Source organism: Etheostoma spectabile, unplaced genomic scaffold (genome assembly GCF_008692095.1).
Source record: "Etheostoma spectabile isolate EspeVRDwgs_2016 unplaced genomic scaffold, UIUC_Espe_1.0 scaffold00007723, whole genome shotgun sequence".
In the NCBI taxonomy this organism is placed as follows: Eukaryota; Metazoa; Chordata; class Actinopteri; order Perciformes; family Percidae; genus Etheostoma; species Etheostoma spectabile.
Window position 1 is genome coordinate 30095 of NW_022603516.1, and position 14906 is coordinate 45000.

At 41.2% G+C, this 14906-nt stretch overlaps 1 protein-coding gene across 1 annotated transcript in view; it reads right to left on the reverse strand.

Annotated features, from left to right (window-relative positions):
* Positions 1-205: 205 nt before the first annotated feature.
* The window catches only part of LOC116678683 (vacuolar protein sorting-associated protein 13C-like), a gene marked incomplete at its 5' end in the record, with an annotated part of 22888 nt that continues 8187 nt past the window's right edge, over positions 206-14906 (reverse strand). Inside the window, 5 exon segments of the mRNA XM_032508451.1 lie at positions 206-569; positions 1459-1539; positions 2578-2755; positions 3789-3880; positions 8338-8452. Coding sequence (XP_032364342.1) covers positions 468-569; positions 1459-1539; positions 2578-2755; positions 3789-3880; positions 8338-8452 — 568 coding nt within the window.

Genomic DNA, 14906 nt, shown 5'->3' on the forward strand with positions numbered 1-14906 from the left:
GACAGGGCAACATGTTGACAGGGCAAAATATTAGTGCAACACGTTGACAGGGCAACACGTTGACAGGGCAACATGTTGACAGGGCAACATGTTAGTGCAACACGTCAACAGGGCAACAGACAAAGAGAAGAGCCCCAAACTAAGGAGAATTACATCAAATTAAAAATAACACGTTTATATCATTCTATAACTATAATGTTTCCTGTAAAGAATGATTCAATAACAATCACATGACTTCATTTGTGGAAGGATTTTTACCCAGAATGCCTCACAGCATCATTCAAAAAAAGAGTCAGCTGGGAATCAAACCCTCAGCTCTTTGGAAGGTGCACCTGAGATTAAATAGAGGGGAAGTCCCGCCCCTTCCTGTGTACATGTATTTATATATTCATGTTCCGGGGACCACTGTGTGGATGATGTATTTATATATTCATGTTCCAGCGTTATGAGTGAGACAGGAAGTGACATCACTGCTTGTTGCTGGGTTTCAGGAAGCGCCGGGACTTCTGCCTCGCCATGCGGTGCTGCTGCTGCGCCATCTGAGCATCGGAGATGGCTGCCTGCAGCTTCTGTAGGTAACCATGGTAACCACACACACACACACACACACACACACACACACACACACACACACACACACACACACACACACACACACACACACACACACACACACACACACACACACACACACACACACACACACACACACACACACACACACACACACACACACACACACACACCACACAACACACACACACACACACTAGTGCTGAACTATTGTGGTTTTCAGACTAAAGACAGCTGCAGATAAAGATTATTTTCTAATATATTATTATATTATTAATAAAGATTATTTTCTAATATATATTATATTATTAATAAAGATTATTTTCTAATATATTATTATATTATTAATAAAGATTATTTTCTAATATATTTTATATTATTATAAGTATTTTCTAATATATTATTATATTATTAATAAGATTATTTTCTAATATGATTATTATATTATTAATAAGATATTTTCTAATATATTATATATTATAATAAAGATTATTTTCTAATATATATATTATTAATAAAGATTATTTTCTAATAATTATTATATTATAATAAAGATTATTTTCTAATATATTTCTATATATAATAAGATTATTTCTAATATATTATATCTTATTATAAAGATTATTTAATATTAGATTATTTTAATAATATTTTCATATAGTATTATTAAATAAAGATTATTTTCTAATACATTAATATGTTATTAACAAAGATTATATTAATTAATAAAGATTATTTTCTAATATATTAGTATATTATTAACAAAGATTATTTTATTATATTATTAATAAAGATCATTTTCTGATATTATTTATTATTGTATAATATTATTAACATTTTATGCTAATAATAGTATTAATAATATTAATAATACTATATTATTACCTGAGCAGCTTGGGGGTCTCGGAGCTGAACCGTCCTCACCGGCTCCGAACCGTCTCTCGTTGGAAACTTCAACTTCTGCTCCTGAAATCCACAGAGACGTGATTAATAATTAATAATTAATAGTTAATAACATCTGGAACAGCTCTTTCTCTCTGTCTATCAGGACAATAACATCAACAGAGATATAGGGTTAAGGTTAGAGATATATCTCTCTATATAAATATATATATCTCTAAGATATATCTAGAGATATATATATTTATATAGAGATGTATCTCTATATAGAGATCTATCTCTATATATAGAGATATATCTCTATATATAGAGATATATCTCTATATATAGAGATATCTATTAGAGATATATCTCTAATATGAGATATATCTCTATATTATATAGATATATCTCTATAGATATATGTATCTATAGATATATCTATATAATAAATATATCTCTAAAGATATATCTCTAGAGATTATCTATTTATATAGAGATGTATCTCCACATATAGAGCTATATCTCTACATAAATATATGTATCTCTAGAGATATATCTCTATATGTGGAGATATATCTCTATATATAGAGATATATATTTACAGTATAATTTACTAACTAACCACACTTTTGAAGAAATTAGTTTTCTAGTACCTTGTAGTAGATCTTTAGGTCCGTCCCACCTCTCCTCCCTCTACACCTGTCCTCCCTGTACCCCCCTGTCCCCCCGTCTGACGGTACTTTGCATTAGATCTTCAGGTCCGTCCCCCCCGTCTCTCCCTGTCCCCGCCCCCCCCGGTCTGACAGTATCTTGCATTAGATCTTTAGGTCTGTCCCCCCTGTCCCCCCTGTCTGACGGTACCTTGCATTAGATCTTCAGGTCCGTCCCCTCTGTCCCCTGTCTGACGGTACCTTGCATTAGATCTTCAGGTCCGTCCCCCCTGTCCACCACCTATCTGACGGTACCTTGCAGTAGATCTTTAGGTCCGTCCCCCCTTTTTCCCCCTTTCTGACGGTACCTTGCATTAGATCTTCAGGTCCGTCCCCCCTGTCCCCCCTGTCTGACGGTACCTTGCAGTAGATCTTTAGGTCCGTACCCCCTGTCCCCCCTGTCTGACGGTACCTTGCAGTAGATCTTCAGCTCCGTCCCCCCTGTACCACCCCCGTCTGACAGTACCTTGCAGTAGATCTTCAGCTCCGTCCCCCCCACCGATGGAGGTCTGTAGAAGTTCTCAAACCAACACTCCCACTCTCGGTTAAAATGTCCGACGAAGTCGATCTCCTTCACGCACAAAACCCTCCTACACAACACACACACAGACCCACAACTGTTAGACTACACACAAAACCCTCCCACACAACACACACACAGACAGACAATTGTTAGACTACACACAAACCCTCCTACACAACACACACAGACCCACAACTGTTAGACTACACACAAATACACTGTAAAACCACCAACAGGAAGTGGTTCTGAGGACTGGTACCAACAGTAAGTGGTGCTGTAGGCTGGTACAAACAGGAAGTGGTTGTGAGGGTTTATACCAACAGGAAATGGTTCTGAGGACTGGTGCCAACAGGAAGTGGTTCTGATGGCCGGTACCAACAGGAACTGGTTCTGAATGCTGGTACCAAAAGGAAGTGGTTCTGAGGACTGGTACAAACAGGAGGTGGTTTTGAGGGCCGGTTCCAAAAGGATGTGGTTCTGAGGGCCGATACCAACAGGAAATGTTTTTGAGGACTGGTACCAACAGAAAGTGGTTCTGAAGGCTGGTACCAACAGGAAGTGGTTCTGAGGGCCGGTACCAACAGGAAGTGGTTCTGAGGGCCGGTACCAACAGGAAGTGGTTCTGAATGCTGGTACCAACAGGAAGTGGATCTGAATGCTGGTACCAACAGGAACTGGTTCTGAATGCTGGTACCAAAAGGAAGTGGTTCTGAGGGCCGGTACCAACAGGATATGTTTCTGAGGACTGGTACCAACAAGAATTGGTTCTGAGGGCTGGTACCAAAAGGAAGTGGTTCTGAGGGCCGGTACCAACAGGAAGTGGTTCTGAAGGCTGGTACCAAAAGGAAGTGGTTCTGAGGGCCGCTACCAACAAGAAATGTTTCTGAGGACTGGTACCAACAGGAAGTGGTTCTGAATGCTGGTACCAACAGGAACTGGTTCTGAAGGCTGGTACAAACAGGAGCTGGTTCTGAGGGCTGGTACCAACAGGATATGGTTCTGAAGGCTGGTACCAACAGGAAGTGGTTCTGAGGGCCGGTACCAACAGGACATGTTTCTGAGGACTGGTACCAACAGGAAGTGGTTCTGAGGGTCTGTACCTGTTAGTGATGATGATTGTGGTCTTCCGGTGACCCGGGTACGGATAGTGGTCTCTGAAGACTTCTCCTTCCAGCTGTTTGATCTCTGAACGCTGAAACAGAAAGAAACTCATTAAAACATTTATTTATTATCATTATTATTAATTATGTTTCAGTTCTAATTAACTCAAACACTCATCTCTATGTTTAAGTTCTAGTCTCTGGGACGGTAGACTGAATATCTTCTAGTCTCTGGGACAGTAGACTGAATATCTTCTAGTCTCTGGGACAGTAGACTGAATATCTTCTAGTCTCTGAGACGGTAGACTGAATATCTTCTAGTCTCTGGGACGGTAGACTGAATATCTTCTAGTCTCTGGGACGGTAGACTGAATATCTTCTAGTCTCTGGGACGGTAGACTGAATATCTTCTAGTCTCTGGGACAGTAGACTGAATATCTTCTAGTCTCTGGGACAGTAGACTGAATATCTTCTAGTCTCTGGGACGGTAGACTGAATATCTTCTAGTCTCTGGGACAGTAGACTGAATATCTTCTAGTCTCTGGGACAGTAGACTGAATATCTTCTAGTCTCTGGGACAGTAGACTGAATATCTTCTAGTCTCTGGGACGGTAGACTGAATATCTTCTAGTCTCTGGGACGGTAGACTGAATATCTTCTAGTCTCTGGGACGGTAGACTGAATATCTTCTAGTCTCTGAGACGGTAGACTGAATATCTTCTAGTCTCTGGGACGGTAGACTGAATATCTTCTAGTCTCTGGGACGGTAGACTGAATATCTTCTAGTCTCTGGGACGGTAGACTGAATATCTTCTAGTCTCTGGGACGGTAGACTGAATATCTTCTAGTCTCTGGGACGGTAGACTGAATATCTTCTAGTCTCTGGGACGGTAGACTGAATATCTTCTAGTCTCTGGGACAGTAGACTGAATATCTTCTAGTCTCTGGGACGGTAGACTGAATATCTTCTAGTCTCTGGGACGGTAGACTGAATATCTTCTAGTCTCTGAGACAGTAGACTGAATATCTTCTAGTCTCTGAGACGGTAGACTGAATATCTTCTAGTCTCTGGGACAGTAGACTGAATATCTTCTAGTCTCTGGGACGGTAGACTGAATATCTTCTAGTCTCTGAGACAGTAGACTGAATATCTTCTAGTCTCTGGGACGGTAGACTGAATATCTTCTAGTCTCTGAGACAGTAGACTGAATATCTTCTAGTCTCCGGGACGGTAGACTGAATATCTTCTAGTCTCCTCTGAAGGATCAGGGTGGACTAGATCTGGTTTTGGGACATAAGACCTGCTGCAGACCTGACACGGAGCGAATCAAGACTTTTATTTTTATTGAACACCAATAACAAAGGTCATGCTGAGACAAAGATGAATAAAATCAATTCAGACTCAATTATATTAACAATATGTTGCCAGAGATACAACATATTACATATTATAATTACATACATACATACATACATACATATATATATATATATATATATATATATATATATATATATATATATATATATATGTATATATAACAAACGGATACACACACACGATCACTTATAAAAATATGTGAAAGCTCTAGGGCAGAGAAGACATTTAGTCAAAGCTTCTTAATAAAATAATTCCTCATTTTAGTTAAATTAACTGTAGATTATTACAACAAAAGTATTATATTATTATTTTTATTATTATTATCATAATAATACAATATAAAGAGGTAGAAACAGAAATAGAGAAATTACTTTAAGAAATAAAAGCAGAAATGTTCTTTCTAGAAAAATAATAAAACTCAGCTGAGCATGTTCGAGGTATGAGAGAAGGATCTGGCATAGAACAATCTTTAATGAAGGATGAAAGGATGAAAGGGTGAAAGGATGGAAGGATGAAAGGGTGGAAGGATGAAAGGGTGGAAGGATGGAAGGGTGAAAGGATGGAAGGATGAAAGGATGAAAGGATGGAAGAATGAAAGGATGGAAGGGTGGAAGGATGAAAGGATGGAAGGATGAAAGGATGGAAGGGTGGAAGGATGAAAGGATGGAAGGATGGAAGGATGGAAGGATGAAAGGATGGAAGAATGGAAGGATGGAAGGATGGAAGGATGGAAGGGTGGAAGGATGAAAGGATGGAAGGGTGAAAGGATGGAAGGATGGAAGGATGAAAGAATGGAAGAATGGAAGGATGGAAGGGTGAAAGGATGAAAGGATGGAAGGACGGAAGGATGGAAGGGTGGAAGGATGAAAGGATGGAAGGATGAAAGGATGGAAGGGTGGAAGGATGAAAGGATGGAAGGATGAAAGGATGGAAGGGTGGAAGGATGAAAGGATGGAAGGGTGAAAGGATGGAAGAATGGAAGGATGAAAGGATGGAAGAATGGAAGGGTGGAAGGATGAAAGGATGGAAGGGTGGAAGGATGAAAGGATGGAAGGGTGAAAGGATGGAAGGATGGAAGGATGAAAGGATGGAAATGGAAGGATGGAAGGGTGAAAGGATGAAAGGATGGAAGGATGGAAGGATGAAAGAATGGAAGGATGGAAGGGTGAAAGGATGAAAGGATGGAAGGATGGAAGGATGAAAGAATGAAAGGGTGAAAGGATGTAAGGATCTTTTTTGACATACTATACTATGACTAAGGATGAACGAATGAAAGGATGAAAGGATGCAAGGATGTAAAAACGAAAGGATGAGGAATGAAGGTGTGAACTAGTCCTAGGGGTGAAAGGCTGAAAGGATGAGGAATGAATGAGTGAACTAGTCTTAAAGATGAAAGGATGAGGAATGAAGGAGTGAACTAGTCTTAAAGATGAAAAGATGAGGAATGAAGGAGTGAACTAGTCCTAGAGATGAAAGGATGAGGAATGAAGGAGTGAACTAGTCTTAAAGATGAAAGGATGAGGAATGAAGGAGTGAACTAGTCCTAGGGATGAAAAGATGAGAAATGAAGGAGTGAACTAGTCTTAAAGATGAAAAGATGAGGAATGAAGGAGTGAACTAGTCCTAGAGATGAAAGGATGAGGAATGAAGGAGTGAACTAGTCCTAGGGATGAAAGGATGAGGAATGAAGGAGTGAACTAGTCCTAGGGATGAAAAGATGAGAAATTAAGGAGTGAACTAGTCTTAAAGATGAAAAGATGAGGAATGAAGGAGTGAACTAGTCCTAGGGATGAAAGGATGAGGAATGAAGGAGTGAACTAGTCCTAGGGATGAAAGGATGAGGAATGGAGGAGTGAACTGATTCAGAATGAATAACGTTGATCCGTTAATTCCTCATCAGGCTGCATGTGGAAAAAGACAGAGAAGAAGAAGAAAGTGGTTAAAACTCCGCCGTTGCCTTAGTTACTCTCTCCCTCCTGTGTTATTACGCATTATTACACGTGTTATTACACGTGTTATTACACGTGTTATACACGTGAACGTCATGTGTAATAACACTTCTTGTTTTATACGGATCCCCATTAGCTTAGCATAAGCTAAAGGCTCTTCTTCCTTCAATCTGTTCTTAAAACTCTTTAGGATATTACACACACACACACACACACACACACACTTTGACATCTGAAAATACAAATCACATTTAAATTTTGCAGTTAACGCAATTAATACAAAAAAATTAAATAAATAAAGACACTAAGCCGAATAGATGTATTTTAAGAAATAAGAGAAGAAAAAGTCTTTGAATCATAACAGCCAATCAGAGAGCTCATGTTCAATATATCTTAATTTTAACTTCCTGTTGACACAGTTCTTGTTTTCATGTTTTGAGTGGATCAAAGAGCTCTCACCCGGAAGAGATCAAAGAGACCTCACCCGGAAGAGATCAAAGAGATTTCACCTTGGAAGAGATCAAGGAGACCTCACTAGAAAGAGATCAAAGAGATTTCACCTTGGAAGAGATCAAAGAGCTCTCACCCGGAAGAGATCAAAGAGATTTCACCTTGGAAGAGATCAAAGAGATTTCACCTTGGAAGAGATCAAAGAGCTTTCACCCGGAAGAGATCAAAGAGATTTTACCCGGAAGAGATCAAAGAGACCTCACTAGGAAGAGATCAAAGAGACCTCACCTGGAAGAGATCAAAGAGATTTCACCCGGAAGAGATCAAAGAGACCTCACTAGAAAGAGATCAAAGAGACCTCACCTGGAAGAGATCAAAGAGATTTCATCTGAAAGAGATCAAAGAGACCTCACCTTGGAAGAGATCAAAGAGATTTCATCTGAAAGAGATCAAAGAGACCTCACCTTGGAAGAGATCAAAGAGACCTCACCCGGACGAGATCAAAGAGATTTCATCTGAAAGAGATCAAAGAGACCTCACCTTGGAAGAGATCAAAGAGACCTCACCTTGGAAGAGATCAAAGAGACCTCACCCGGAAGAGATCAAAGAGACCTCACCTTGGAAGAGATCAAAGAGACTTCACCCGGAAGAGATCAAAGAGACCTCACCCGGAAGAGATCAAAGAGACCTCACCCAGAAGAGATCAAAGAGATCTCAGATCTCACCTGGAAGAGATCAACAAGACCTCACCTGGTAGAAGTGATCTCACCTGGAAGAGGTCGAAGCCCTGCGACTCCGTCAGGTCGTAGGGTCGGATGATCCCGTCCTCTCGGATCAGACGCACCGGACGCAGTTTGGTCACTTCCTCTGTCGACTCCGCCGCTCTGAACACACACACAAACACACGCACACACACAATCAAACACACACTCACGCACACACAGACACACATGCACACAGAAAGACACACACTCACGCACACACAGACACACTCACGCACACACAGACACACATGCACACAGAAAGACGCACACACGCAGTTATCAGTTACCACTCACCTCAACCTGAGAACGGAACAATCTGATCATGTCTATATCTATAGATATAGACATGATCTGATTGTTCCGGGGTTTTTTTTGGGCCCCCCAGGTAAAAGTTTGTATTAATGTGCATGTAAATAACCCAGTATGTTTTATCTCTATAGAGGAAATATAAATAAAAGGGGCTTTTATTTTGAAAGTCACCCGCTGGCACGTTAACTAGTTTCCTGCTGTGTGTAACGGAAAAAGTAGAAACAGTAACGGGCACACAGTTGAATTTAAAATGTTTTAGTGTCCCTTGGAAGAGGCACAAGGTTATTATTTATCATAATACAGTAAAATGTGTATGTTGGGGGGGTTTTAAAGTCGTTTTGAACATCTGTAGCTGCTTCTAGTTTAATAGGCTAAGGCCCGACTAAACTATGCCAATGCTCTGAGATAAAGTAGCTGACGCATTTATTGTTTGTGTTTGTTTCTTTTTGTTACCAGCTCTTACGTTGGTTTTGGGATTTCCAATAAATCATGTGTCAGACTATATTTGGGATGCATAAAGAAGCCAAGAAAAATCTCCAAAAGGATCAAATGACAGATAAGACATTCGTATAATATGTCACAAAAAGTTAGATTTGATTTCCTCATTTACACTTTCAAAATAACAGAAAACAAAAAAATGGCGTCTGCAAAAGATTGGGCCCCCTGCAGAGTTAATACCTTGTCCCCTCCCCCCCCCCCTTTGGAAAGCTGAGACCTGACAGTGTCATGGATTGTTCTCCATCATCGTCTGGAAAGACCAGGTGATGTCATCTTAAGGTTTTAAATGCCCCCCCCCCCCCCCAACAATCAGCACCATTGCCCAGACTCATCTAAACCCTCCCCCCCCCCGAACAATCAGCACCATGGCTTCTTCTAAGCAGTTGTCTAGAAAACTGAAACTGGAAATAGTTGACGCTCCCAAAGCAGGAGAAGAAGAAGAAGAAGATAGCAAAGCAGGAGAAGAAGAAGATAGCAAAGCAGGACAAGAAGAAGAAGATAGCAAAGCAGGAGAAGACGCCAATGTCCTCTGTTGGGAGTAGAATTAAGAAATGGCCATCATCACCATGGGAACAGTGGATATTAAAGATCTGGAAGACCGTAACGTCCGGACTTTACGGTAAGCGTACCTGACTCATTTCCGTTTCCTGTGCTTGTGTGCTGGTAGCGTGTTGGTAGTTTGTTGCTGCTCACTTCAGTTTGCTAGATTTGATATTGTAGCGGCTAACTGTCCGCTAAACACTTATTCTCATAGCAGTTCTGCCTAAGCACTCACATATCTTTTCATTTTTCAGCGACTTTTGTTAAATAACAGCTGTTTTTAACGCTTGGTAGCTAACGCTACCGCACTTTAGCTTAGCTGCTAACGACTTTAGCCTAGCAGTTAGTTATGTCGTCCCCCTCTCCGACTTTCTCCTGCTCGGTGTGTGAGATGTTTAGTTCCTCCTCTGCATCCTTTAGCGGTGATGGCGTGTGTAACAAGTGTAGTTTATTTTTGGACGTGGAGGCGAGGCTTAGTGAGTTAGAAGTCCGGATCCGAACCATGACAGATCAGTCGTCAGTTACTGTAGCTAACCCCCCCCCGGTAGTCGGCACGGGCCGGCCTGAGCCTGAGTTAGCCTCTGGTAGCCGTCCCCCGGTTACTCCTGAGCAGCCAGGACATAGTGCCTGGGTGACGGTGCGAGGACGAGGACGAGACAGCCGTAAGCTTTCCAAGGCGTCGGACCACCACCAGCCTGTTAGCGTTTCTAACAGGTTTTCCCCTCTCTGCTCCTTTATTCCAGGTGTTACCTAGTAAAACCCCATAGTGACGGTGTCTGCCCCCCGACCATTAAAATTATTTAAATCAAAGGTAAACAGAAGAGGAGCTGTGCATGAAAACCTCATAAAAATTAAAACCACAAGTGCAATAGTGCAAAAGAATAGGAGAATTAAATGTGGACTCTTAAACATCAGATCTCTGTCTTCTAAAGGGGGACTAGTAAATGAATTGATATCAGATTCTAATATTGATTTATTTTGTCTTACTGAAACCTGGCTGAGTAATGGAGAATATGTTAGTCTAAATGAGTCCACCCCCCCCAGTCATATTAATACTCACATTCCTCGAGGGGCAGGCCGAGGAGGTGGAGTTGCAGCTATCTTTGATTCTAGTCTACTAATCAGCTCTAAACCTAAACTAAATTATAACTCATTAGAAAGTCTTGTTCTTAGTCTCTCACACCCAAGTTGGAAATCACTGCAACCAGTTCTATTTGTTATAGTGTACCGAGCACCTGGTCCAGACTCTGAACCAGTTCTATTTGTTATAGTGTACCGAGCACCTGGTCCAGACTCTGAACCAGTTCTATTTGTTATAGTGTACCGAGCACCTGGTCCAGACTCTGAACCAGTTCTATTTGTTATAGTGTACCGAGCACCTGGTCCAGACTCTGAACCAGTTCTATTTGTTATAGTGTACCGAGCACCTGGTCCAGACTCTGAACCAGTTCTATTTGTTATAGTGTACCGAGCACCTGGTCCAGACTCTGAACCAGTTCTATTTGTTATAGTGTACCGAGCACCTGGTCCAGACTCTGAACCAGTTCTATTTGTTATAGTGTACCGAGCACCTGGTCCAGACTCTGAACCAGTTCTATTTGTTATAGTGTACCGAGCACCTGGTCCAGACTCTGAACCAGTTCTATTTGTTATAGTGTACCGAGCACCTGGTCCAGACTCTGAACCAGTTCTATTTGTTATAGTGTACCGAGCACCTGGTCCAGACTCTGAACCAGTTCTATTTGTTATAGTGTACCGAGACCCTGGTCCAGACTCTGAACCAGTTCTATTTGTTATAGTGTACCGAGACCCTGGTCCAGACTCTGAACCAGTTCTATTTGTTATAGTGTACCGAGCACCTGGTCCATACTCTGAACCAGTTCTATTTGTTATAGTGTACCGAGACCCTGGTCCAGACTCTGAACCAGTTCTATTTGTTATAGTGTACCGAGCACCTGGTCCAGACTCTGAACCAGTTCTATTTGTTATAGTGTACCGAGACCCTGGTCCAGACTCTGAACCAGTTCTATTTGTTATAGTGTACCGAGACCTGCTCCAGACTCTGAACTAGTTCTATTTGTTATAGTGTACCGAGCACCTGGTCCAGACTCTGAACCAGTTCTATTTGTTATAGTGTACCGAGACCTGGTCCAGACTCTGAACCAGTTCTATTTGTTATAGTGTACCGAGCACCTGGTCCAGACTCTGAACCAGTTCTATTTGTTATAGTGTACCGAGCACCTGGTCCAGACTCTGAACCAGTTCTATTTGTTATAGTGTACCGAGACCCTGGTCCAGACTCTGAACCAGTTCTATTTGTTATAGTGTACCGAGCACCTGGTCCAGACTCTGAACCAGTTCTATTTGTTATAGTGTACCGAGCACCTGGTCCAGACTCTGAACCAGTTCTATTTGTTATAGTGTACCGAGCACCTGGTCCAGACTCTGAACCAGTTCTATTTGTTATAGTGTACCGAGCACCTGGTCCAGACTCTGAACCAGTTCTATTTGTTATAGTGTACCGAGCACCTGGTCCAGACTCTGAACCAGTTCTATTTGTTATAGTGTACCGAGCACCTGGTCCAGACTCTGAACCAGTTCTATTTGTTATAGTGTACCGAGCACCTGGTCCAGACTCTGAACCATTCTATTTGTTATAGTGTACCGAGCACCTGGTCCATACTCTGAACCAGTTCTATTTGTTATAGTGTACCGAGACCCTGGTCCAGACTCTGAACCAGTTCTATTTGTTATAGTGTACCGAGCACCTGGTCCAGACTCTGAACCAGTTCTATTTGTTATAGTGTACCGAGCACCTGGTCCAGACTCTGAACCAGTTCTATTTGTTATAGTGTACCGAGCACCTGGTCCAGACTCTGAACCAGTTCTATTTGTTATAGTGTACCGAGCACCTGGTCCAGACTCTGAACCAGTTCTATTTGTTATAGTGTACCGAGACCTGGTCCAGACTCTGAACCAGTTCTATTTGTTATAGTGTACCGAGCACCTGGTCCATACTCTGAACCAGTTCTATTTGTTATAGTGTACCGAGACCCTGGTCCAGACTCTGAACCAGTTCTATTTGTTATAGTGTACCGAGCACCTGGTCCAGACTCTGAACCAGTTCTATTTGTTATAGTGTACCGAGCACCTGGTCCAGACTCTGAACCAGTTATATTTGTTATAGTGTACCGAGCACCTGGTCCAGACTCTGAACCAGTTCTATTTGTTATAGTGTACCGAGCACCTGGTCCAGACTCTGAACCAGTTCTATTGTTATAGTGGACCGAGACTCTGACAGACTGAAAGTGATAGTTGTTATAGTGTACGAGCACTGGTCCATACTTGATTTTATCCGAATTGCAGAGTTTCTATCGAACCTAGTGCTAAAAACGGACAAAGTTCTTATTGTAGGGGATTTTAATATTCATGTGGACGATGAGAGTGATAGTCTTAGTACTGCGTTTATCTCTCTATTAGATTCTATTATAGTCTTAGTACTGCGTTTATCTCTCTATTAGATTCTATTATAGTCTTAGTACTGCGTTTATCTCTCTATTAGATTCTATTATAGCCTTAGTACTGCGTTTATCTCTCTATTAGATTCTATTATAGTCTTAGTACTGCGTTTATCTCTCTATTAGATTCTTTTATAGCCTTAGTACTGCGTTTATCTCTCTATTAGATTCTATTATAGTCTTAGTACTGCGTTTATCTCTATTAGATTCTATTATAGTCTTAGTACTGCGTTTATCTCTCTATTAGATTCTATTATAGCCTTAGTACTGCGTTTATCTCTCTATTAGATTCTATTATAGTCTTAGTACTGCGTTTATCTCTCTATTAGATTCTATTATAGTCTTAGTACTGCGTTTATCTCTCTATTAGATTCTATTATAGCCTTAGCACTGCGTTTATCTCTCTATTAGATTCTATTGGCTTCTCTCAAAGTGTACATAAACCGACTCACCGTTTTAACCCCCCCCCATCTTGTTCTGGTATATGGTGTTGAAATTGAACATTTAATAGTGTTCCCACAGAATCCCTTCCTATCTGACCACTGTTTGATAACTTTTGAGTTTATACTGCTGAACTACACGCTGTTAGGCCAAACCTCCTATACAAGATGTCTACCTGATAGTGCTGGAGCTAAATTTAAGGATGCGATTCCGTTAGCATTTAATTCATTACCAAGTCCCAAAGTAACGGAGGACTCCTATGCTATTAGTCCCTCCCAAATCCATCATTTTGTTGATAGTGCAGCAGGCTCGCTACGAATGACTCTAGACTCTGTTGCCCCTCTAAAAAAGAAGATAATAAAACAAAGAAGGTTAGCTCCATGGTATAACACTGAAACTCGCAAATTAAAGCAAATATCGCGGAAACTTGAGAAGATCTGGCGCTCCACCAAACTGGAAAATTCTCGTTTAACCTGGCAAGATAGTCTTAAAACGTCTAGGAAGGCCCTCCGTAATGCCAGAGCAGCGTACTACTCGTCATTGATAGAGGAAAATAGGAACAACCCCAGGTTTCTTTTCAGTACTGTAGCCAGGCTAACAGAAGGTCACAGCTCTACTGAGCCAAGTATTCCCAGAGCTCTTAGTAGTAACGACTTTATGAGGTTCTTCAATGATAAAATTATAACTATTAGAAGCAAAATTCACCAAGACCTGCCTTTAACTGGCTTATCTCTAAACTCAGGAACCTTAGAAACAGCTGTAAAACCAGATACATGTTTTGACTGCTTTGCTTCACTTGATCTTTATCAATTTAATTCAATTATTTCTTCATCTAAACCATCAACCTGCCTCTTAGACCCCATCCCGACTAGGCTACATCTAAACCCTCAACTTGCCTCTTAGACCCCATCCCAACTAGGCTTCATCTAAACCCTCAACCTGCCTCTTAGACCCCATCCTGACTAGGCTACTTAAAGAAGTTTTACCATTAGTCAACACTTCTCTACTAGATATAACCAAAAACCAATTGTTATTTCCACTCTTCATTAACCCCAACCGGCCCGTCAGACGCCGCCTACCAAGAGCCTGGGTCTGGGTCTGGGTCTGACCGAGGTTTCTGCCTAAAAGGAAGTTTTTCCTCTCCACTGTGGCCCTGTTGCTTGCTCTGGAGGAAACTACTAGAACTGTTGGGTCCTTGTAAATTCTGGAGTGTGGTCTAGACCTACTCTATCTGTAAAGTGTATTGAGATAACCATCCATCAGAAAGA